This window comes from Zea mays, chromosome 9 (assembly GCF_902167145.1).
Source record: "Zea mays cultivar B73 chromosome 9, Zm-B73-REFERENCE-NAM-5.0, whole genome shotgun sequence".
In the NCBI taxonomy this organism is placed as follows: domain Eukaryota; kingdom Viridiplantae; phylum Streptophyta; class Magnoliopsida; order Poales; family Poaceae; genus Zea; species Zea mays.
The window spans coordinates 22,587,628-22,611,911 of record NC_050104.1 but is presented as its reverse complement, the minus strand read 5'-3'; the positions used below and the strand labels follow the sequence as shown (position 1 = coordinate 22,611,911).

General features: G+C 45.7%; 3 protein-coding genes and 1 long non-coding RNA gene across 7 annotated transcripts; all 4 read right to left on the bottom strand.

The window, feature by feature from the left end:
- Nucleotides 1-1,960: 1,960 nt before the first annotated feature.
- On the bottom strand, nucleotides 1,961-2,866 carry LOC109942413 (uncharacterized). The gene is made up of 2 exons (XR_002265182.3): nucleotides 2,680-2,866; nucleotides 1,961-2,569 (listed from the first exon to the last, which is right to left on the bottom strand). It is a non-coding gene; the product is annotated as an uncharacterized lncRNA (long non-coding RNA).
- A 3,002-nt stretch (nucleotides 2,867-5,868) lies between these two features.
- On the bottom strand, nucleotides 5,869-7,802 carry LOC100281810 (hexose carrier protein HEX6). Its single transcript, NM_001353192.1, has 2 exons — nucleotides 7,620-7,802; nucleotides 5,869-7,488 (listed from the first exon to the last, which is right to left on the bottom strand). Exons 1-2 carry the CDS (start codon nucleotides 7,753-7,755, stop codon nucleotides 6,068-6,070), a joined length of 1,557 nt encoding a protein of 518 aa, NP_001340121.1. The 5' UTR covers nucleotides 7,756-7,802; the 3' UTR covers nucleotides 5,869-6,067.
- A 672-nt stretch (nucleotides 7,803-8,474) lies between these two features.
- LOC100283048 (hydrolase, NUDIX family protein) lies at nucleotides 8,475-11,669 on the bottom strand. The gene is made up of 6 exons (NM_001155950.2): nucleotides 11,071-11,669; nucleotides 10,839-10,979; nucleotides 10,567-10,671; nucleotides 9,722-9,821; nucleotides 9,456-9,548; nucleotides 8,475-9,123 (listed from the first exon to the last, which is right to left on the bottom strand). The coding sequence occupies exons 1-6, from the start codon at nucleotides 11,557-11,559 to the stop codon at nucleotides 8,858-8,860; spliced, it is 1,194 nt and encodes a 397-aa protein (NP_001149422.2). The 5' UTR covers nucleotides 11,560-11,669; the 3' UTR covers nucleotides 8,475-8,857.
- A 1,366-nt stretch (nucleotides 11,670-13,035) lies between these two features.
- LOC100277313 (uncharacterized) lies at nucleotides 13,036-19,280 on the bottom strand. Of its 4 annotated transcripts, none has more exons than XM_008660204.3 (5): nucleotides 18,849-19,280; nucleotides 14,831-15,043; nucleotides 13,873-14,243; nucleotides 13,639-13,709; nucleotides 13,036-13,398 (listed from the first exon to the last, which is right to left on the bottom strand). In XM_008660204.3, the coding sequence occupies exons 3-5, from the start codon at nucleotides 14,223-14,225 to the stop codon at nucleotides 13,382-13,384; spliced, it is 441 nt and encodes a 146-aa protein (XP_008658426.1). In that variant the 5' UTR covers nucleotides 14,226-14,243; nucleotides 14,831-15,043; nucleotides 18,849-19,280; the 3' UTR covers nucleotides 13,036-13,381. The 4 variants fall into 4 exon arrangements, with proteins under 4 accessions (XP_008658426.1, XP_020399192.1, XP_008658427.1 ...); XM_020543603.3 differs by having other exon boundaries at nucleotides 13,036-13,395; XM_008660205.4 differs by having other exon boundaries at nucleotides 13,036-13,395; nucleotides 14,831-15,038.
- Nucleotides 19,281-24,284: the final 5,004 nt, after the last annotated feature.

Below are 24,284 nucleotides of genomic sequence, written 5' to 3'. Positions count from 1 at the left end.
ATGGACAAGGTCGTGGTGCGCACTGCTCGCCCTGGACCTCGTCCTCGACGATGATTTGGAGTTGCTGGAGAAGGTCATGGCGTGCCGCCCGCTCATCCCGGATCTCGACCTCGTCATGGCGTCCTCGACGACGAGGTTTGAGCAGCTACAGGAAGACGAGGTGGGAAAACGCTTCAGACGACGAGGTTTGAGCAGCTACTTTTCTAAGCAAATGATTAGGTGGGGTGTGTTGATGATCGAAGATCGACTGGTGGATTCGTTGTCTACTTTGGACCAAACCTTATATCATGGAGTGCACGCAAACAACCAACTGTGTCTCGATCATCAACTGAAGCTGAATACAAGGCCATAGCTAATGGAACTGCGGAAGGAGTGTGGATTCAGTCATTACTGAAAGAACTAAATATTATTCAGAACCGGCCTCCAGTCCTATGGTGTGACAACCTCAGTGCAACATATTTGAGCTCAAATCCTGTGTTCCATGCACGCACTAAGCACATCGAGGTTGATTTCCACTTTGATCGAGAGAAGGTGGCTTTACGCGCACTTGAGGTTAGACCCATTGCGTCAGGAGATCGGATTGCAGACATTTTCACCAAGCCAGCTACCAAACAAATGCTAGACCGATTCAAACCCAATCTCAATCTTGTGGCGACAGGTTGATATTGAGGGGGGATGTTAACAAAGTTGTTACCTCTGTAACCTGGAAGATAGGAATGGTTAGCTGAAAGATAGGAATGGTTAGACAGATAGATACCATGGATAGATATGTTCAGTTAGCTTCAACACCAGATAACCATTCACGGTTTTATGTAAATCCTTTTGTGTATTTTAATATATATAATGAGTGCTGGCCGCCCTGATTAGTAGTGAGCCATTCTGTATCTGAACTCGCGTCATCCGCTCGGCCCGGATGTCGAACTCGCCATAGTATCCTCGACGGCGAGGTGGGGTAGATGGACAAGGTCGTGGTGCGCACTGCTCGCCCTGGACCTCGTCCTCGACGACGATTTGGAGTTGCTGGAGAAGGTCGTGGCGTGCTGCCCGCTCGTCCCGGATCTCGACCTCGTCATGGCGTCCTTGACGGCGAGGTTTGAGCAGCTACTTTTCTAAGCAAATGAGGTGCTCCTTCTTAAGCTTTTTTCAGATGAGCTAGAACCAGAGCTGAAGCTGGTGATACGAGAGCTCTACTAAAAGGGCCTAAGATGAACCGAACCAACGAGCTCACCACCGGCAAAAATAAAGGGTGGCAAACCTCTTTGTCCACTTTGGTCTTTGGCTTCCGCACCAACAGCAAAAGGTGTTTCGCTGAATGCCGAATATTTGGCCCTAATCGCATTCAACAAAAAGAAAGCTCTGATCCACGCACCTGCCGTCGTTTCCTGCATTCAGCAGAACGCATGTGCCCAACCAATGCGCTAGCTAGCCACCATGTTGTTTTCTTGCATTGCGATGTCCACCAATCGTATAGTTTTAAAAAAAAAACTCACTAATTGTGCAGGTGGCCAATGCATGCATTATTGTTCTTCAATCGCACCCCAAAAAAAAGGTGAAATGCGTTATTTTCCTTAACAATATTAACAAATATCCAGAGCACAGTTCAAGTGTTCAAGGCACTTAGGTTATCTCCAACACATCCAATATCACTTCTCCTATTTTATCTCATATTTTAAACTTCTTTCTATCAGAAACGGATAATGCTCGTGCCGCTGCAAGTGGATGATCCTGACGTTCGGGCAGCTCGTCAGCCAGCGTACCAATAATGCTCTGTTTTTTTATTTGGTTGCTCTAGGGAGAGGGAGACACGGTGAGTGAGACTGTCACTTCTGAATCTCCGTCGCATGGAAAGGAAACGACTGAGGAGATGCTAAGATGGTCTGGGACATAGCATGGCAATGGCATTCATCCTATCAAAAACGCGCACCAAATTTGCAATCGCGGATCAGCAGCATAATCAGAATGAAAAAAAAAAGGAGCACCCCAAGCCTCTTTCACTGTATACATGCATAGGGGATTCTTTTCGTTCATCAATCATATGGTTGGCAGCCTCTAGTTACAGAGATTTACAGGGATCGCATTACCACAGAGAAGCAGAAAACAAAACAAAACAAAAAACGGAGTCTAAGCAGACAGCAAGAGCTGAAATTTACAGCAAAAGAGCGCCCTTTTTTTTGTCAATGGAGAAAAAAAAACAGCGCGTTCGGGAGCGTAGACCCGCTGATCCATCCATATCCACTGAATGATCAGGGTCAGGGCATGACGGTGGCGGAGTCGAGGCGGTCGAGGCGGCTCCACAGCCGCCCGAGCGCGGGCGGCGGCGCCCGGTGGCAGGCGACGGCGAGGAAGATCCGCTGCAGGCCGTCGACGAGGCGCACCATCCGGCGCGCCGGCGCCAGCAGCAGCGTCAAGGGTAGCACCCAGATGCCCAGATCCAGGATCAGCATCCTTGAATCCTCGATCGATGGGTGGGAGGGACAGCCGGCCCACGGCACCGCGTCCCGACTGCCGGTCGATCGTTTCTTCACCACGGGAACGAACTCGCTCGCTCGCGCGCGCGCCCCGCCCTCTCCTATGAGGAAACAGGGGGGGTTGTTAAATGGAGATGAGGTTGGCGTCGCCGCTATGATATGATGGCGGCGAGGCGAGCGTGATTGATTGATTAGAGGAGATGTGTAGTACTATAATAAATGATGACGATGATGATGCTCTGCTGCTGCTGGTGGCAGCGCGGGAGAGGTTCGCCTGCGGGGGCGGCGACGTGCTACCTGCCTCGCGCCCCTGAGGCTGCACTGGATCTGCTTTGGATGGATTCGTATTCCTTCAGCTTGCTATCGCCGCCCGCTCTGCGGACGTACAAGTGGCACTCAATATCGATTTCCTTTTAGGCCTCATTTGGATCATTGGAATTGCATTCCATTCTAATAATAATAATTTAGGCATATATTAATTAAACTAATTTTATTTTATGCAAAATATATTTGTATATTATTATTAGCAAGACGCCGGAGATATTTATGTGCTATATTTTTACTATAAAGAAGTGAGACAAAAAGTGTCACATAAGTTACAGAGTAGAAACAAATTCTACTAATATATAAAATCATTTCTCATCCTCCACCTCATGAATTTAATATAGACTTATATCTGAACTTTGGAAAGTGGTGGAATGTCAAATTCCAAACTGAATAAGTTACTTTATTGAGTAAATTCCAATTCCTATAAAATGAATGGATCCAAACGGCCCGTTAAGTTTTTTTAACTCTCAGTTTATACTAGTACACTTTGATTTTTAACCTCCGTTCACAAGTATAAAACTGGCGGTCGAGGTGGTTCCTTGTTTCATGTTTCTTTTTATTCCACACGATATGACAGTTTTTAGAAATAACGTTGTAAAAACTTTTTAATTGGATTAGCCTTACTGTTCTTTAGTGACGGTCGATTCAGATTTTAGACAGAGCGAAGGACAGAAGAATGTAGCCGCTACATGTGCTCTTTGTCGGCAGGGTGTTCATCTGAAATTCTGGATCGATCTTACCACTCAAGTAAATGATAGACTAAAGAAACACTATATAACGAATCACCGTGACACCGTATGTTCTTTTTCTTATTGGACATGGTTGTTTACTTAGGTTTTGAATTGTTCTTTTGAGTGTTCTTTTTATTACGAGGTGCATTAAAATCTTTGTTTTGCACCATATTAGCACTAAAAGACTACTCTTTTTACATGATTGTCTTTTGCCCTTGTCCTTTCTTCAATATTAAGTAATAGCACCGGCAATAATTTTGTTGAGCAACACACATTGAAATTGCTTGAGTTTCTTAGTTTGTGCCTGCATCTCATGATCATGTTCCACTATTTAATGGTTATCAAACATTTATAAGTCATACAACTACTTTGTGATGTACAACTGGCTATCATCATCAGAAATATTAGACTTTTTATCAACTGCATCCCATAAAACTTTTTCACTTGTGTACATTATATAAGAGTCCATATATTTATCAGTAAGAGCGCTAAATATGGTGCCTCGAAACATGTTATATATATATCTTTGAACGCTTTGTTAATTACATGACTATCTTACTATGTCATCTCTAACAAAAAAATCCATCGGATTCACTTGGATTTAACACAACAACAAAATCACTAACAGGAAATTGTTTAGTGTTAGTTTTTTGGATTATTAGGAATTACTGCATTTATGTGTTTAATTTAATCCTGAAAAAACATGCCAGATTTGTGGTTATATGTATGTTCCATAATAGTAGATGATGGCACATACATCTAAATCACACTGATAGAAAAGAACTAAACGAAAACAAATATTAGGGTGTACCCAACAAAGAGACCCATGATTAAGGCGTCTGTGGCTCTATTCACATATAGGTTGACATAATGTGTTGCTCGAAGTAGTTGCCCGCAATTGATACAGGCAAATGTTTGGCGGTGTCATCCATTGGGCGTCCATAAAGAAGAAGACGACCACACCTAGGAAGAGGAACAATACGACCCGCAACAACTCTAGAAAGAAGACGACCACACCAGGGATCAGCGAGCAATCGCGTTGTCGCTCCACAAAAAATGATCGTTCGCACATCCAAGCAGTTACCTCTAGTGCATACGTCGATTTCGGAGATCTGCTCTCATAACTCTTTGTGTGCATGTATAGGATCCACAACTCGACCGAAAAGAGAGAAGTGATCAATATATTCTATGTTTGTTTATTCGCATAAGAGGTTGCTAGTGGAGGTAATGACGGGAGCTATGGGAGTAATTAACTTAGAGCATCTCCATTAGTTCTCTAAACAATGCTCCCTAAACTCTTATTTAGCAAGTTGCTAAATATATATTGGGAACATAAACAACCTTAGACTCCAACAGTTTCCCAGTTCTTTGGTTGTTAAATATTTTTAAATTATGCTAACTCAATGATAAATTCATCATTTCTATAACTTAAATTATTTAAAGTGCATCACTTGTACACGAAAGCGAACTCGATGGCAAACAAGTGATTCCACGATGTGACTGATGAGCAAAACGACTATTGAGAGTATGAAACATCTCACCAAGTTTGAGGACTAAATAGAGATATTTAGAAAGTTGATATATTTAGGGACCTTATTTTAAGGAAATGTTGGAACATGATATTGATTACTAATACCCTAAATTAAATTTAGGGAGTTTTTTGGAACAACTAGATATGCTCTTACGTCTATTATCTATTAGCTAGTACATTATGGGACCCCATGCCCGCCCAAGTGGCAAAACAAACAAGCCCACACCTCTACAACTAGATCTGATCATAGACCATCCGATCCGACTAAACCGATCCGATCTGTCTGAATAAAACCTAATCTGACCCGACTCGACTAAACCAAATAATATTATCCGTTGGATTTGAGTGAGTAAGGGAGACAAAATTATCCAGCATTCTGAACCGTTGGTTTTAATGAAGTGTTAAATCTGAGTGTAATTTGTTTGGTAAATTCAGTAAAGATTATAAGTGTGTGTATGATTTGGTTAGGTGAGTTTCGCAAAGTTTAAACTGGTGGATTATATGGTGGTATAGATATAGTTGTCAAACAAGAGACTATAGTTTTAACAATAAGAATCATTCGTTTTTCCCTTTTTTCTAGAATCGAAAGGGGCCGAAATGAAATTGATCACGTATGAATAATCCAAGGATCTGTGAACTGACAGTAGGTAATAGTATAAGCGTTTTGGGAACAGGCCTCCAGCAGGTTCTTGTATATGTGCTGCGGTCTGACATCTTGTAGCTTGGGGCTGCATCTGCAACCTGCCAACCTGCATGGTTATGATGATCCTGCAATTTTCACTTGATGAATGAAGGCTCACAGAACTTGTCTGAATACTGTCTGTTTTCTTTCAAGTCACCTGAGGCCGTCTACTCTAGTTTGCTTGGCCTTCCTCACCTAGCTTCCTCAGGCCTAATCAAAGTTTATATAAGTTAGAGAAGCAATCCAGCTCGCAGGTCGGAATCGTTCCGACCCACCAATCCGACACAAACGAACAAGACCTCATATGGTTCTGTTCGTTGCATCCGCACTATAATTTCCCGCGCGCGCGCTCCTCGTCTATGTCGGGGTCCGACTCCGGCCCCACGACCCTGCTCCAGAACCAGTGCGCGCGCCACACCCCGGCCATCTGCTCGATGGGCACCCCCTTCGTCTCCGGCAGCAGGAGGTACACGAAGGCGGTCATGACGGCGAGCCACACGGCGAAGAAGAAGAAGATGCCGGCCTTCATGTGGCACAGCATGGACAGGAACGCCTGCGCCACGAACACGGTGAACGCGAAGCTCACCGCCACCGTGACGCTCTGCCCGGCGGCGCGCACCTCCAGCGGGAAGATCTCGCTGGGGACCAGCCACCCGAGGGGGCCCCAGGACCAGCCGAACCCGGCCACGTACACGGCGATGAGCAGGATGAGCACCCCCGCCCAGGCCTTCCCCACGCCGCCGCTGTCCCGCAGCTCCGCGGCCATGATGGCGCCGATCAGCACCTGCGACGCCAGCATCTGCGCGCCGCCGGCCAGGAACAGCGTGCGGCGCCCAAAGCGGTCCACGGCGAGCATGGACGCGGAGGTGGAGGCCACGCCCACGACGCCCGTCACCACCGCCGACAGCAGCGACGCGCTCTCGCCCATGCCGATGGTGCGCAGCAGCACCGGCGCGTAGAACGCGATCGCGTTGATCCCCGTCACCTGCTGAAAGAAAGGGATCGCCACCGCCATCACCAGCTGAGGGCGGTACCGCCGCTCCACGAGCAGCCGACGCAGGCCGCCCCCTCCGGCTCCGGCCGCAGACTCACCCGCGGCGACGATGTCGTCCAGCTCGTCGCCCACGTCGACGCCGGCACCGCGGACCTTCTGCAGCAGCCGCGCCACGTCGCGGCGGTCCCTGCCTTGCTGCACCAGGCTGCTGGGCGTCTCCGGGAGGAACAGCGCGCCGAGGGTGAGGAGCCCCGCGGGCACGGCGGCGAGCGCCAGCGACACGCGCCAGCCCCAGCCGCCGCCGATCTTCTCCGTGCCGAAGTTGATCACGTTCGCCGCCAGCGCGCCGACCCCGACGCTGAGCTGGAACCCGTTGCTGAACGCGCCGCGGAGCCGGGCCGGCGCCATCTCCGACAGGTACAGCGGCACGGCCTGGTTGGCGAAGCCGAGCCCGACGCCCAGCAGCACCCGCCCCAGGATCACCATGTAGACGTTCACCGACGCGCCGCCCACGGCCGCGCCCGCCAGGAACGCGGCGCCGCCCAGGACCATGGACGCCCTGCGGCCGCGCCCTGCCGTGACCCGCGACGCCAGGAACGTGGTCAGCAGGCCCGCCACGTACAGCGACGACGTGAAGGCTGTCAGCAGCTGGCTGTCGAACTTGCAGTAGTTGCTCACCCGCGTGTCGCCGCGCATCCGGCGGTACACGTCCGGGAAGAACCTGCGCAGGAACGGCTCCATCGACGACACGCCGCCTGCATGAGCGACAACGCGAGTGCCCGTTGTTCACACGTCAGTCAGTCATCGTGGAACATGGGATGACGGCGGCGACGACCTTGCTGCTACTTGCCGGCTGCCGCGCGCTCGTGGCATCCATTTTTTTTACCTGCGATCCCGATGTCGTAGCCGAAGATGACACCGCCCATGCCGGCGGTCATGCAGGACAGCACAACGAAGGCGGTGATCCTTCCGCCGTAGCGGCGGTCCTGGCCGCCCTCAGCGGCGACGACGCCGACCGCCATGGCTGATCTGATCAGTGATCAGACCAGACTACCAGAGCTGCTTGCTCGCAGTCGCAGTGAAGGGCAAGTGATCTTATCTTGTGGTAGCTGTGGAAGTGTTGGTATAGTAGGTGACTTGTAGCGGTCATGGTTGACTAACCGGATAGGAGATCCGATGTCGACCAATGCGACCATCTCGTCCTTGTTTGGACTTTGGACCACATGAACCATACCTTGATGACTTCCTTGAACAGAGTAGGAAATGGGCAGTGCAGCACAGAGACTGACAGAGGTGCCACTCAGCCGTTGCTATCTGCAAACGATTGGTGTGCTGACTAGTCTCTGCACATGATAATGCAGTACTATATTCTACAGGTTTTGCTGACTAATTGGAGGCTGATGCAGAATTGCAGACTGCCTCGTGTGCTTGTGCACTAGACTAGACAAACCAAGGTATCAGTAGTTTAGTTTTAGTCCTTGCTTGTTGCAACCAGACACGAGACCAACTTTTAGTCCAAGAGAATCTGGGCAGATTACTTGCTGCAACAAACTACCGCGCTCTGAATATTCGACTTCAAAGGCATTGGTTCTGGTGTTCGTGTTTGCTACCATCGCCGGTTTTTCATGTATTCTACATCCACGTAGCGCCGCTTCTACGGACTACACTGCATTTGTGATGTTAAGGTGGCGAAATTGATGTGGGAAACAAGAACAAATTGCCCAAGAGGCCAGGAACATCTGTAGCAATTATCAAACCACATGTGAGAAAAAGAGAGAGAGACAGACAAAGACTCTACTATTGAATCCAGTTATCTGAATACATGTATAAATGCATGAGTACACTGTGTGATGTATATCATTGTTGTATCTATGCAAGTATGCAACATTACGTGTGATACAAAGAGGATCAACATGTAAAAAGGCAATGGATATACATGTCCATTGATGCCAAATCCTCCGGCAAGTCTTCTGTACCCAGTACTCTATTGCTATTTTATTTTATCACAACCGGCAACGGACACACACTATCAGAATTACACTCACGGCAACACAGGTGATCCATGAGCCCGCAGCACAGGGGTCCAGTTCCTGTCATCGTCTGTCTGAACACCAGGGTCCAGGCTTATAGGTTTGAGAATGAACTAGGCAGCTTCGGTGCTCCCTCGAAAGCCCACGACGAGATAAGGTGGTGAGCAATGGCGTAGGGTCCTGGGACAAACATTGGAGCAGGCTCGCCGCTTCCAACTTTGAAGTCGGCAGAGGGGTTCTGCCCTTTCTCAGCGCCCTTGCAGATCTGATCGACCTTGGCAGCGCTTGTTCTCTGGGCTTTCTCGTATTCAGCAAACGTCAACGCTTTCTTGACGTCTTCGCGGTTGTGCCACTGGGCATCTGCATGCATAACAAAAGAATGGCATTTGAGATACAAGTTGAAGCTTTGTGGCCATCCATGCTCTAAAAAGGGTCAGCAAAGTAAGCCCCATTTTCAGGGTGTATAACCTGCACATAATCTTTTGTAAAATATCAAGTTTCATGCATCAACCAGCTTAAGAGTGTTGCCAAAGGGTTGCGCAGTAGACGCATACATCAGCACACTATGTCGTAGCAGAGGAAGAAAATAATAATAGCAAGACCAAACAATTATGTAGGAACAGGAAGAGAAGTTAATGGAATGCAAGTCAAAAGAAACAGCCTTGGATTCCTAATGAAGTGTCAAAAATCACCTTCAAGCTCCTGCTTGTCCACGTTTATCTCCAATGATTTAGCATAAGCAAAGAAGCCCACCATCAGTTGACACGGCATAGTATTTGGCCCAACTGATACAGTACAAGAAGACAGTTTTACGTGCAGAATACATAGCAACTGATAACAAAAGCACTTAAACCACTGTGTAAACACTACTATATTTTGGACATGAAAGTACAATTGTAATCTTCCAGTAGTATTTTCTCTACTGTTTTTCCTCTGAAAACAATGACAAGATAATTACCAGGCCATGGTTGAGAACTGTGATAAACGACTTGCCCAACTTCGATACCAGTTTCCTCCCATGTTTCTCGTCTCACTGCCTCTTCCAGGCTTTCTCCTGGCTACAAACATAACAGATGTAATGTATATAAGCTTGTAATGATGTTTATACTTATAAAGAAGACAGTCATCTTGTTAGCTACAATACAGACAACATGCTAGCTTTGCACTGAGGATAAGCATCCGGTGATATTTAACAAGAAATAAGCTCTCTTTTAGTTTCAGAAAAAGGAATCATTATACATAGGAAAATCAGTAATTTCATGGTTACAGAAGGGATGCTGTTCATTTTGAAAATCAGACCAATCTTTTGAACCCAATACTAGCTATAGCTACTCGGTTAAGATCAAGCGGAACATTTTATGTACATGAAATATTGGATATTTAAAAATCACTCACCATGTGTGGCAGGTCAGACACTCAGTTCTCATGCATATAGAGTTCAGTTGTTTTATACATGAAAGGTTATTTCCCCTTGCAGTTAAAATTAAATTTGAATATTGTAGCCAGCATTATTGATGTGGCAGTGCAAACTTGTTATGAGCTTATCTAACCAGGTCATTCCAGTATGCTGCATTCATTATTTGAACTACTTATCAGTAAAATAGTTGTGTTTTTTAAGATCAAAATCATTTTGTTCTGTTTTTTGGAAACGTGGACAACTGAAATTTACTCTTGATGTTTGTGTCTCCTTCCATCTAACCTCATTCAAAATCAGTTTAAGAAGAAAAAGTGACAATAATAGAGAATTCAATGAAAGACAGAATAATAGAAACATTGATAAGAACATTAAGTAGTTATGTGCACCTCTATGAAACCAGCAAGACAACTCCACATACGAGGCACAAATCTTGACTGGCGGCTTAAGAGTGCCCGATCATTTTCTTTATCAATGACCAACATGATCACAACCTGCAATACCGTGCAGAAGAAAAGAGTGAACACTAAACACCTTGTTGTCAGTTTGAGCATCCCTACAGGATAAGAAATGGTGACAGATAGCACAACTTGTAAACATCTAATCCATATACAGATACTGCACAAAAGAGGGGAACTGAGGAAGAGAGCACAAATGATACCGGATCAATTCTAGGGTATATCCTCTTCTTGCAGGAATCGTTGCTGCACTGCTTACGCCTCCCGGCTTCAGTAGGTACAGCCTTTGCTCCACAAGCTCCACAAAATTTTGCCGTGCTGTGCCATTCTAGCAGTGCTCGAGCCTGCACCGAATTCAGAAACCAGATGAAACATGTTCTTCGAGTCATCCGCGGAAAACAAAACGCCGCTAATTAAACAAAGAATCTTGCATACATGTCCTGCGATGGCGAGCTCCGCCATGGCGTCCTTGTCGCTCCAGTCCGTGGCCACCATGAGCGTCCTCAAGTCCACAAACGCCGACGGCCCATCCCCGTCCGCCGGCCCACCAACCCTGGCTCCCTCGCCCTCGCTGACGTCGACCGCCCAGTACGCGGAGGCTTCCTTGCCGTCCCCCTCGACGAGCGCGCCCAGGAAGACGAAGGCATCCAGGGCCACCCCGGGGACGCGGGACGGCGGGAGCCACGCGAGGCGCCAGGCCGGCACCGCGGGAGGGTCCGTGGAGCGCGCGAGCGGGCGGCCCCGGCGGAAAGGAAGGATCTTGGAGAGGTACTGGCTGGGATTGGCGGCGGCGGCGGCGGAGCTGGGGTCGAGGAGGTAGCGGAGTGCCTCGGCGGCCGCGGAGGGGGACATGGAGGTGGTGGCGGCGGAGACGCCACGCAGCGGGTTGGCCGCGAAGGCGTGGGCCCGGAGGTGGATAGCCATGGACGTTGGACGGGGTTTCGGGGTAGCTGGAGCTGCAGGCTCGTTGCCGTTTCCTTCCCCGTCCCCGACTCCCCGGCAAGGCCGCAGGGGTAGCCGGGTAGGTGCAGTGCAGTGCAGTGAAGGTAGGTAGTTGGATTGAATTGGATCATTGGACGGAGGCGGCGTGTGTCCATGCCATGTGGGTCCAGACTCCAGAACGACGGGCTGTGGACTTGTGTGGTAGTGGGCTATACGCGCCACCCATGGGCCAATTGTACATGGGCCTCCGGAATTACCAGCCCATTTGTTAAAAACTGAAACTGGGACAGAAAAGCCGGAAAACGTATTAATAACAAATATATAAAGTAGACAGAATAGATAAATAAAAAATATAGGCTGCTGGGATCTCTCGCCAGCATCCCAAACCAGCACATACGGCAAGTCCTTTCTTTATTACCTCCAGGTATAAACCTTTTTTATGTGGCAATTTTGTGCTAATAATCTAAATTTCACTAAACATAGTTCATATGCTTGTTTCTTTCTGAACAACAAGCAAAAAAAAACATCATGTATAGTCAAATGATGTTTCTTTGCAATGTGGTGGTGGTATACATTTAGCTAGTATGACCTATACAAGTCAGCGTCAACCGTCAATCACGTAGCTTACTAGTTAGATTGTTCATTTTTTTATAAAGGCTGCATCCATAACCATCTTCTAGATCAAATTATTACTATCTGCGTGTTTGGTTGCGTGACGCGCTCAGCCAGATCCTTCGCATGCATTGACTCAGTGCAGGCTAAAAAAAAGGCTCTTGCCTGCATGCGTGCGCAAGATCAAATCAAGCGTACCTAGCGGCCCATGCTTAACATGTGCACGTGTGTTTATACAAAATAGGATGGAGTTTATGGTAGTTGCATAACAGTTGTACTGTCGTCTAAGTCACTCAAATTTCTAAGTAGCATGAGTCATCAACGTAGGCTAATTATAAGAGATAGCAAGAACATATGCGAGGCGGCGCTGTTCTCTACGTATTAGAGATGGTAGTTTGGACTGTTGCATCTACGATTTATAGAGAAAAAAGTATTGTATAAGTAGTAGAAATCAGTATGAATTAAAACCAAACGAACAGACTGGACATCAACCAGAGACAATATAAGATCCAAATATGGGACTAAAACTGGTTTCATTTTTTCCCCCGAGGTAAGATAACTTCCTATGAATTTTCCACGAAACATATTCTGATTTTTTTTAACTCCGCTTTTCATAAAAATGTTTGGATAAATTTTTAGATTATTTTTTGTAACTTTTTTGGTAAAACGATTTGACCCGTGAACTGTGCTCAACGTAGTCCATTTTACCTTCCTCGTGGTGGTTGATATGGCGCCACGCCACGCCACGTTGAGCGTCTAGGATGGTCCCACATCAGACTAAACCACCTTGAAAACCATCCAAGGAGCAAAACATTGACAATACAAGGAGACAGAATGACAGATGCATCAGCAGAGCATAGATAAGCAAGCACTTATTATTACATAATTATATATGCTGTTTAAGACAAATACACAATGCGAGTACATCATCAGGCCGTACAACTCAGCTGTCACTGAATCAACACAACCTCAAAAAGGAGCAAACAACACACGTAACAGGTGTTGCGCTTGGGTACTTCTCCACCCACGCAAACCACAGCAGCGGCACTACGCGCGGCAATCAGCAATATAGTCGTGTACGTAGTAGACTCATCCTTCCTGGATGCCTGATGGTGAGTGTGTGACGGCAGTAGGTTCCACTGCTCGGCCAGCTCGTCACATCTCACGCTCTTGGTATCACCCCAGTCGCCTCTTACCTCCCGGTGCCTGCTACAGAGCAGATGGGATTTTGAAAAGATGCATTGATGTTTTGGAAGAAGGATAATAGAAGATCAAAAGGGCACTTCACCAGGCATCAAGATTGATTGATTAGATAGCTAGCATCTAAAAGACTAACCATTGTTATAAGATTTTGATGCTCTTTTCTTGACCGATCATTGAATGTAAGCTTAACTGAATACGCACATCACAAAATGTAAAATCTTGGTTGTAAACCGACGAGACACATACCTGCCTCCCTTGGTGCATTGCACCTATAGCACTCCATCCTGCTCGCAAAGTTGTGTACGTTGCAACCAGGCCTGCAGATGCAGACATGCACGGTAGATTAACGTCTGTGTCAAGATAAAGTTTAATTGCCACATAGAAACACTCAAACACACATGCATGCCACTGTTTCTTGTCATGCATACGACGAAGGCATTCCTTAATCTTACTGAAACTGAGCAGAAACAGTTTGATCACCTCGTGCAGATCCAGTCGCCAGCTTTCCACCCAGCACGGACTGCGGCGCTGTCGCGTCCACCAGCAAAGTCACCCTCAGCACCGGCTGCGCCTTGCCCCGCTGGGAAGTCTCTGACGATCGTGCCGCACTTGAAGCAGCTGCTGCGGCTGGCGAAGTTGTGGTAGCCGCAGCTGCAGTACCAGTCACCTGGGCGGATGTCCAGGGAGGTCAGCACACCAACCGTGCTATAGCCGTCGCCGAACTGCAAGTCAGGGCGTGGATCACGGCAACGCTGGCAGTAGTCACGGCGGCTGAAGTTGAGATGCTGGCAGTTCTTGCAGTTCCAGTCTCCAGGCTTCCTCTGGTTGTTCATTCGCAGTGAACAGCTGCCCTGCATGCCATGCATGTGTCAACAAGTTGTGAAGTGTATCTCAGAACATAACAAAACAAAATGTATACCAAACCTAAAGGAGCTACACGTGAGGTCCCTTGATCTTTTTAGCCTTTGTTAGATGCTTGTACGACATGCAATAGCAAACTAAAAAAGAGAGTATTTTAAAGGGAGACAACATGCGTGGAGAAAGTGATTAAGCAAAAGTTGCCTTAAAATGGGCTTAAGCTAGGCCAAAATGGCACCCTATCAATCATTTGGACATACACTTAAATCGATTATGCTTCCAAGTTAGTGTCCCAACTGAAAAGAACATAAAAGCCCATGCAAGAGAAGACTATCATTCTTATCTCTAATGGAAATTAGTAAAACATCAATTAAATCACATATATCATGCATCACAAGAAGCAAACTCACCCTTGCATATAACTTATTTATTAAATTGAAATTAGACTTCTTCGGACAAACTAGCTGTAGATTTAACAGCCATTAAAGACCTACTTTATTTTGGAGAATAGAAAATCAATCGAGATGTCACTGTGATATATGGGCATAAAAACGAGGAACAAATAAGAAGTGATGCGTACTCTGTGAACTTGCAAAGCCTCTTGTAGTTGTTTGTTCTTGGTAATAAGGTTTTCAGTTGCTGTGTTATCCTTGTTCTCTGCTTGCTTGCTGGCTGGCTGTGTTCATTCCTTGAGGATGGTTGGCCTTTTATAGTGGAGGCACCTCAATAATTGCGAATCCAGGATGTGTTGTGGAGACACGGAGATGCTCTGATCTTAGCCTTTCTAACTGAGCTATCCAAATCGAAGAGTATAAGATGAAAGCAGAAACAAGAAAGGAAAGCGTGCAAGAGGGAAATGATGCTAAAGAAAGCAATATTTCACAGTGTTACATCTTGTATCTACACCATGGAATTTATTATTACCCCTGAAAATGCATTAACAGCTATATAAACTACACAAAATAAATCAAATAGTACTATGTTTTCGTATACTTGGCCACTTTGACTTTTTTTGTTTAAATTTTGATTGTTAATTTTAACATATGTCTATGCAAATTAAAGCATATACTCCCTCCAGTCAATAAAAGGAGATGTTTAAGAAAGTGTACATAGACTGCATGCAGTGAAATTTAGCTGTCGCAAGTCTTCTTTTAATGACCAGAGAGAGTAATATATTTAAAGCACCTTTGATCACAAATCTTTTTTCCCCGATAAATGAATATTACATTATAATTTCAATAGCAACACCTCAAGTTGATACATGGTATGGTCACAAATCTACTATCACTATTGTTCTCTCTTTAGTTAATTGAACATACTGTAAAAACTCAAAAGTTGGTACAGTAAAACTTCCCAAGTATTCTGAAACAGAGGGAGTGATTGACCTCGGTAATATGACATATACTAAGGGACTAATTGTGGAGAACATTTTGTAGGTGATCAGACAAAACATAAAGCAGTTAAACAATTCATATAACTAGATGATGCCAATTTGCCAAACAAAATCTGTATTGGCACCTACAGCTCATTATTATAACATAACTTAGTTCTAAATCTTGAAGTGGGAATATGCCTAGAACTGAGCCCAGTTGTGAATGAGCAAGCAGGGCAACACTACATGACCATGCAATGGCAGCGACAAGATTGTTGCATGCAATGGTGCCTAATATTGCAGAATGGTCTGCACGGCATGCAACCCAACCAGTTAAAGCAAAAGAATATTGTCAATTTTATCATCTTTCATACAAATATGTAGGTTGCTCAGGACTTGGAAATAAGAATAACAGAAGTTGACTTCTTGGATATTCCTACACATAACATAAGAGTAACGATTTACATTGGTGAAATGATCTGATAAAAAAGAAATGTTTTGTTCTCTCTCTGTATATATTATTTCCCTCTTTTCTTCATATTTTTGGGGAGAAAGCTATCCATGGACAATATCTTTAATAATTTCCATGCGACATAGGTGCGAGGATCAGGGAACATATTTCTTTATACTTTGATTCTTCTCCCAAATATATACTGGTGGAGGTGCATATCTAGCAGCATTGCACACTTCATGTGGCTAAGGGAAATCCTGACGTTCCCGGTTGTGACCAAAGTGCCACATCATTTGAGGAACTAAAAGAACAAGTGAGGAAAATAAATCAAGAAAAGAGGCCAACAAAACATAAATAATATTATTCATTCATCTATAAATAATAGAAGTTGTGTACAGGACAACATGCCGACAGAATGTTTTCAGAAATTTCAGTTACATTAACCTTTAGAGTGTGTTCGCTTCAGCTGAAAGCCTGCTGCGGCTGTACTAGTATGAGCTACAGTGCCATAGCTATATCATAGCCGGACAGGCCCTTAGTGTTTCTCTTATTAAGTTATTATGAATTGAAGATGGTTTGCTTTATAAACAATGGGGCTCACTGAAAAACAACAGAAAATCATCCGGTTAAGTTTGTGGATAGGTAAAATTACTTTGTTAAACCATCATTTTTCTAATTTTGTTAACTCATGCAATCTGCTTTCGCTTTAGTTATGGAATCTTTCCCATCCTTTGCCCTGTAAGGCCATGTTCGGTTACACCAATCCAGAGGAGGATTGGAGGGGTTTAAATCCCCTCCTAGTCAATTTTTGACTAGGAGGGGATTTAAACCCCTCCAATCCCCCTCTGGATTGGTCTAACCGAACAAGCCCTAATGTGGAAGAATGGAATAAAATAAATTGTTCACTAAGGAGCCAAAGTAGCTAAGTATGAGTAACTAATTGAAAACCACCGACAAGATTTGTTGAATTGATGACCAAATTAACAGTTTGATAGTAAGGTTATTACTTAAAGACAAAAAGAAGGGAAGACCGGTGAATCTTCTTCTTTTTCTTCAGTAAATCTTTTACCCTTTGACTAATTTAATTGACGATTTGTGTTGCTCGTCCATTCTAGATGCTAAGCTGCCCCTATGAGACAGTACTAAAGTTGGCTAGGTGTTTGATTATATGCTGGGGGAAGATGGACATAACTACAGAGTGATGATATTATTGGGGGTTAAATATATATAGCCTTTTGAGAATCAATTCTCCACATACGTGCATGATCTTTAGTCATTCACAAAACCTATTCTGATATACATATATTCTCCCAAATCACACTTTGCACAATAATTCAAGAGGTTCCATGTTCAACCCTAGTCAGCTATCCGTACAGTCATTTGCTAAAGCATATATCTCCTTTCATTATCCTATTCAGAATTTCGATCAGTACTTCTGTTCATCTCTCCTGCTGTTGTTATTCAGGACAAAAACCAAACTAGTCTTATAACATGAACAACTCTGTTCCTCAGCAACAAAATAAGAGCAGTAGGGGAATATACTACAGAAGCTGAGTTACTTTGATTAAATATTGCATTCTTGGGGAGGGAATATGTATGACAGCCATCAAATGATATGGCTCCCACCAAGGCATAAAGCATTTACGGACTTCCTAAAAAGGGTCTATTTATCAAACTTGCAAGTTTGTATGGACTGTCTAATTTAGAATGAATATGCTTGAATCGGCCCTGGTATATATTTCTTTGCAGTTTGCACTGCAATTATTCGTACTTGTTACGGCTGATGGACGTCGATGTATTGCATGTCAATGCATAGCATTGCATCACAAATGAAAATATTGACAAACAAGGGGGAAATAGGTCTAATGTCTGAGTAACCAGCGTCCCCTCCCACCAATCACCCATAGACAAATCAACAGGGTGTTCTCACGGCAATCCCGAAAGAAGATAAAGAAAACACTCTCATATCGTTATCACACCCTATAACTTGGCTTCTTCAGCAGCATCTACAAACGCTAGAGCAACGTTATGCCGACGCTTTTGGCGGTGCTGACTTGAGGAGGCATCAATTCGACGCGGAAGTGCAGAAAGCAAGGGTTCATGTTTCTTTGTTATCAGTTGCAAATACTGTTTCCACTAGATCATGTTGGTTCATGATTCATGGAATGGAGATCAGTAGGGCAAATTAGAAGCCCAACTTGATCTGGTGGAGGTGAAGTTCAGCCCGCGTCGCAACCAAACGGCACTCAACTTTCTGAAAAAAAGGCAAGAGATGCCAAGGTTCTTCTAATCCCAGATAAATTTTATTTGCAAGTATTGTTCCCCGTGTCGCGAGAATGATGTCCCCTGACTACCTGTTCCCTGAGAGGGAGCTCACGTATGCAGCGTCCAGTTGCTGTATTCGTAACATATATAGAGAACATAAATTCTGCATGGCGGTGGGCCGGTGGTCTTCTCTAAAGCTACATTATATTTCTATTGAATGCATAAACAAATCAACACAGACGAAAAGCTTATGAGATGGATGAAATTATAAAAAGAACGGTTGCAGATCTTTGTCAGTCTTTTCTGTTGCCCTTATCCTAAAGCCCACGGAAAGCAGCAGAACCCAGAAAGTAGCAAAAGAGGAAAGAAGAATGCCAGGGTCAGTTCATCCTTTTACCGCATCTCCCTCCCTCTTTTGCACTGAGAGAGTGAGGAGAAAAGGAAAAGGAATGCAGCACAACTTTTGACGGTGATTAAGTGTGGCGAGGTTGAGCCTGCTCGGTTGAATACCTGAGGCTTGTTCGGTTACCGTCGCGTCGGGGATATTCAGAGCGGAGGCCTGGGGGCAGGGAAGCCGCGAGCGCGACTCCTCACGCTGCCTCATCCCAGCGGGCGGCGGCGGCGGCCCAGCTCGGCCATCCGCCGGGGGGGCGGACCTACGGAGCTCGCATTCGAGGCGAGGGGTATCGCACCCCCAACGGCCCAATCCCGATCGACTTTTCACTTCGGCTCCAGCGCCGCACCGACGCCGCCGCGGAACGGCACGATCTGTTCGCCGCGTGGACCCTTGCGTGCAATTTTTTCTTGAGTGGAGTTCTCTCTAGTCTCTTCTCTGCTGCGTCAGGGAATTTGATTATTCTTTATTGTTTTTTATAAAGTAATTCATCCAAATCAAATAAATTGCAGAACTAGTCGTGTCGCCAATTGGAATGAAGAAATTATAAATCTTCACCAGTCCAATAAGCTGTTTCTTTTTTCTTTTTCATAGTTAGATTAGAATTAAAATTGACAGAACTCACCTTTTCCACCAGCATATATTAAAATCAAAACATATCGGCCTAAGTTAGGATAGATAAATCATTTTATACATTGAGGTAACATATCTAGATATCTGGTGTAAAAAAGATTAAGATGGTAAGATTGAATCTTGTCCATCACATCTATCATCTATGGCCAGGGCTAACCATTTCGAAGAAAATGTAAATCTCGCATGACACCCAAAACGAAATTTGGAGCGAATTTCGCCGAAATTCATCCAAATCCGTTCAGGATGGAATTTGAAATTTTAAAACGATTTTTTGTGTTTTCGGCGAAATACGGTGCAGTTTCGGTGAAATTCGTTGTTTCGGACCGGAAAACATTTCTCGTGTTAGAAAAAACTAACAGGATTTTTTACATGGTCAAACGATTTTTTCGACTAAAAACATCGAAAGTCGGTCAAAAGCGCCGAAATTCAGTTTTACTTTTTTTAACTTTTTGAAATTCAAACCGAATTTTCGAAAAATCCTGGCGAATTCTGATTCTGCCAAACAACGAGAACGGGAAAAAATGGCGGGTTTTTCGAATCCCGAGCGGGGTTTAAATCCCTGTCTATGACTGAGTATAACTCCGCTTGAAGAATGTGTCCTAGTTTGTCAATACCTAAGTGTTCTTTAAAAAAAATAATATGAAATGAGGGGAATTGCACACAACCGTAAAATAGCTCGATAGACATAATTTGTTGGTAACATTAACATGTTAACACTCTTGTTTTTTATGCGAGATATGTTGCCCTATATAAATGTTTAGAACTCGATAACAAATTATAAATTTTTGTAGTCCACATTTTCTAGTTTAATGTTATGTTGGTGCCAAAATTATCAATACACTGATGAGGTCTTCAACTATTAGTTTCAACATTGATCAGTCATTTTTCGCCAAGATAGATCTTAACGAATGCGCTGTGAACTAAGATCTAAGAAGTTACAAAAGAGAGGTAATAATAATAAAGAGAATCGCTGCATCACCCCTGCCAATCTCGGGGTGGGATTTGGGAGGTGTCAAAGTAAGGTGTTGTTTGGTTCACGAAATATAACGTAAATAATAATATTAATGGTTTATGTTTGAGTACCAGCGATAACAAATTTAAATAGACCGGTATCAATTTTTAGTGTGATATCTGATTACGATTAGACTTAAATAAACATGATTTAATATTATCAGTTATCTATTATATTACAAAACATAAATTCTTTAGGCCATCGATGGGCCGCATAGAAGTCTGTCACGCTAATGCGATGGGCCTTCTCTTAGTTAGGACGTAGGAGCACTTCATTCCGTAGAGCTGGGTAGCACCATCATCCGTAGGGAAAAAACAACTGGGCCAGATTCAGCCTTCCGGGGGCAAAAGGACAGTAAATAAATAAATCAAGCAACCAAGCCGGGGTAACTGATATTTAATTTGGTCATGAGACAGATTTATTTCGTGACTATTTCATGTTATTTTCAATTATTTTCCTTCCCCCTTTGCTTGGTGATGAGGTGAGTGAGGGTTTGATCGGGTGTGGACTGTCATGTTTGTAGGAGTAGAACACGTACACTATGTTGGAATTTAGCATATCTAAGTCTATTTGTGGTTGGCTTAATTCATGTAAGAAAGTTAAAATGGTGTGTAGAGATGGCATGAAAAGTTTAGTCCTACATTGTTTATCTAGTTGGGGATAACCAACATATATGTGAGGTGCATATTACTTCTCACATGAGACAAGAGGAGACGATTGCCATCCAAATCATTTATTTCGCAAAAAATGGGATTCATAACATCTTATGTTTGATTATAATGTCATTTGACGTTTTTTCTTATTTTTTGTTTTCTTTGCATTTGGAGACTAATTATACGAAATTGCCCTATTGTATTTTTACGCGTCAAATAGAGCTGAGACAATGGATACGATTGTCGCCGCCCTGACTCTAGCCGCCACCACACTGGTCGCGCTGCCTTCTTCCTCGACCGCTAGAGAGCAGTTCCAACTCCCTTCTCGATCGATAGTGGCGGCGGCACACCCTCAGCCGATGACTTCATGCTATGACTGCACACCTCCAGCGGTTGGGCGACGAGAGCCGCGCGCATGTCGCACCCTACTTCTCCACCCCGGACACCACCTCCTATGTCCGGACGTTCTTCCCCACATGTCCAACGCTGTCATCCCGTGCTATGGTGATAATTTCCTATAATCTGTATCCAAATAAAGGGAAAGTAAAAAAAGAAAGAAAACATGTTAAATGGTACTACATCCTTTGAAGACGGTGCTCTAGTTTGTGAATACCTAAGTGTTCTTTAAAAAATAATCTAGAATGAGGTGAATTGCACACAACTGTAAAATAGCTCGATAGATAGAATTTTATGTTAACATTAACATGTTAACACTCTGGTTTTTTTAAGCGAGATATGTTGCCATATATAAATGTTTAGAATTCGATAATAAATTATAATTTTTTGTAGTCCACATTTTCTAGTTTAATGTTATATTGGTGCCAAAATTATCAATACAATGATGAGGTCTTCAACTATTAGTTTCAACATTGATCAGTTATTTTTCCGCCATGATAGATCTTAACGAATACGCTGCGAACTAGGATCTACGAAGTTACAAAAGAGAGGTAATAATAATAAAGAGAATCGCTGCATTCCCGTGCCAATCTCAGGGTGGGCTTTGGGACGGCGTCAAAGTAAATTCTTTAGGCCATCGATGGGCCACATAGAAGTCGTCACGCTAATGCGATGGGCCTGCTCTTAGGACGTAGGAGCACTTCATTCCGTAGGGAAAAAACAACTGGGCCAGATTCGTCCTTCCGGAGGCAAAAGGATAATAAATAAATAATAAATAAATAAATGAAGCAACAAAGCCGGGTAACTGATATTTATGGCCTGTTTAGCATGGCTTCATAGCAAAATTCTAAGGAGCAGTTGGCCATAACATGCCAAACACCATAATTTCAGAGTTGTAAATTCTATGGAGTTTTTGGAGGTGCAGTATAATTTTTTGGAGTACCTCTTTTGCTGCTCCGAAAACTCCAAAAAACAATCTGGTCATGGAGTTTGAAGTTATTTATCCGCCATTGCCACCGGTTATGAGAAACAATCTAAACTCTGGAGCAGAACTTAGCCCGAGTCCGAGCCCTGGGTCGGGCGGAGCGGAGTTCGCCGTCTTCCGAGACTTAGCCCGAGTCCGAGCCCTGGGTCGGGCGAAGCGGAGCTTCCTATGGTGCCTTCAGCCGGGCCTGACTGCCTGTCAGCCTCACTCTGTCAAGTGGCACCGCAGTCGGAGCGGCGCAGGCGGCGCTGTCCTTCTGTCAGGCCGGTCAGTGGAGCGGCAAAGTGACGGCGGTCACTTCGGCTCTGCCGGCTGGGGGGCGCGCGTCAGGATAAAGGTGTCAGGCCACCTTTGCATTAAATGCTCCTGCGATTTGGTCGGTCGGTGCGGCGATTTGGTCAGGGTTGCTTCTTGGCGAAGACAGGGCCTCGGACGAGCCGGAAATATATTCGCCGCTGGAGGGGGCCTCGGGCGAGACGGAAATTCTCCGGGGTCGGCTGCCCTTGTCCGAGGCTAGGCTTGGGCGAGGCATGATCGAGTCCCTCGAATGGACTGATCCCTGACTTAATCGCACCCATCAGGCCTTTGCAGCTTTATGCTGATGGGGGTTACCAGCTGAGAATTAGGAGCCTTGAGGGTACCCCTAATTATGGTCCCCGACAGTAGCCCCCGAGCCTCGAAGGGAGTGTTAGCACTCGCTTGGAGGCTTTTGTCGCACTTTTTTGCAAGGGGACCAGCCTTTCTCGGTTGCGTTTTGTTCCGGTGGGTGCGCGCGACCGCACCCGCCGGGTGTAGCCCCCGAGGCCTCGGAGGAGTGGTTTGACTCCTTCGAGGTCTTAATGCCTCGCGTAATGCTTCGGCTGGTCTGGTCGTTCCCTCGTGCGAGCTGGCCGTAGCCCGGGTGTACGGTCGGGTCCCAAGTTCTCGGGCTGGTATGTTGACGCTGTCAACGGTTCGGCCGGAGCCGGGTTTGCGAGAGCAGCCCCCGAGCCTCTGCACAGGGCGAGAGGGCGATCAGGGACAAACTCGACTTTTTTATATACGCCCCTGCGTCGCCTTTCCGCAAGGAGGAGGGGAGAAAGCGCCATGTTGCCCTCGATGGGCGCCAAACATGGTGTCTCCGGTGAGCTGCATGCGGGTAATCCGAGTGGACGTCCGTGCCCCGTTCGTTAGGGGTCGGCTAGGGGCCCAGAGGCACGCCCAAAAGTACCTGCGGGTGATCTACCGGACCCGGTCCCCTGACGACGGGGTCCGAGGGCTCGATGCCTCCCTCTGATGGGATTCCGTTACAAGATCGTTCCCGCTGGTCTCGGAAATGTCCTAGGGTACCTCGGGAGCGCAACCCAAGCCTTGGTTATGTATCGAACGTACCCATGGTCATCCCTCGCTCTATGTCTGAGGCGGCTGTGAACCCTTCGGGGGCCAGCCTTCGAACCCCTGATCAGTAGTGGGCGCGGAGCCCGAGTAGCCTGAGGCGGTCGTTGAACCCTTCCGAGGGGCCGACCTTCGAACCTCTGACCAGTAGTGGGTGTAGGGCCCACGTGATCTGAGGCGGCTGTCGAACCCTTCCGAGGGGCCAGCCTTCGAACCTCTGATCAGTAGGGAGGCTCGGGGCCTGGTTCCTTCACGGGGAAGGATCCTTTTCGGGGTATCCCCCTTTCCCGATCCCTGTTGCAAGAGAGAGAAAGAGGAAAAAAGGAAAAGGATATGAAATCGAACGACGCGGCGTACCTTTTCTGACGCGGTCATTATGGCGAAGGCGAAGCGTCGCCCGCTTCTCCTGCCAGAGGCGCCGCCTGTCCCGCCGCGGAGTTAATGCGACGGGGCTAGTGGTTGGCGGGGTGGCCGTTGCGCGTGCGCGAGCCGTTCGAGG

Bases quoted from the DNA above. Each gene is read 5' to 3' on its own strand.
- LOC100281810 (NM_001353192.1), bottom strand. From the start codon at position 7,755: ATGGCGGTCGGCGTCGTCGCCGCTGAGGGCGGCCAGGACCGCCGCTAC. The intron at 7,489-7,619 runs GTAAAAAAAATG...TCGCTCATGCAG, and splicing joins CTACGACATCGGGATCGCAG to GCGGCGTGTCGTCGATGGAG.
- LOC100283048 (NM_001155950.2), bottom strand. From the start codon at position 11,559: ATGGCTATCCACCTCCGGGCCCACGCCTTCGCGGCCAACCCGCTGCGT. The intron at 10,980-11,070 runs GTATGCAAGATT...AATTCGGTGCAG, and splicing joins AGCTCGCCATCGCAGGACAT to GCTCGAGCACTGCTAGAATG. The intron at 9,822-10,566 runs GTGCACATAACT...TTATGTTTGTAG, and splicing joins GTCTTGCTGGTTTCATAGAG to CCAGGAGAAAGCCTGGAAGA.
- LOC100277313 (XM_008660204.3), bottom strand. From the start codon at position 14,225: ATGAACAACCAGAGGAAGCCTGGAGACTGGAACTGCAAGAACTGCCAG. The intron at 13,710-13,872 runs GTGATCAAACTG...CTGCATCTGCAG, and splicing joins GGCGACTGGATCTGCACGAG to GCCTGGTTGCAACGTACACA.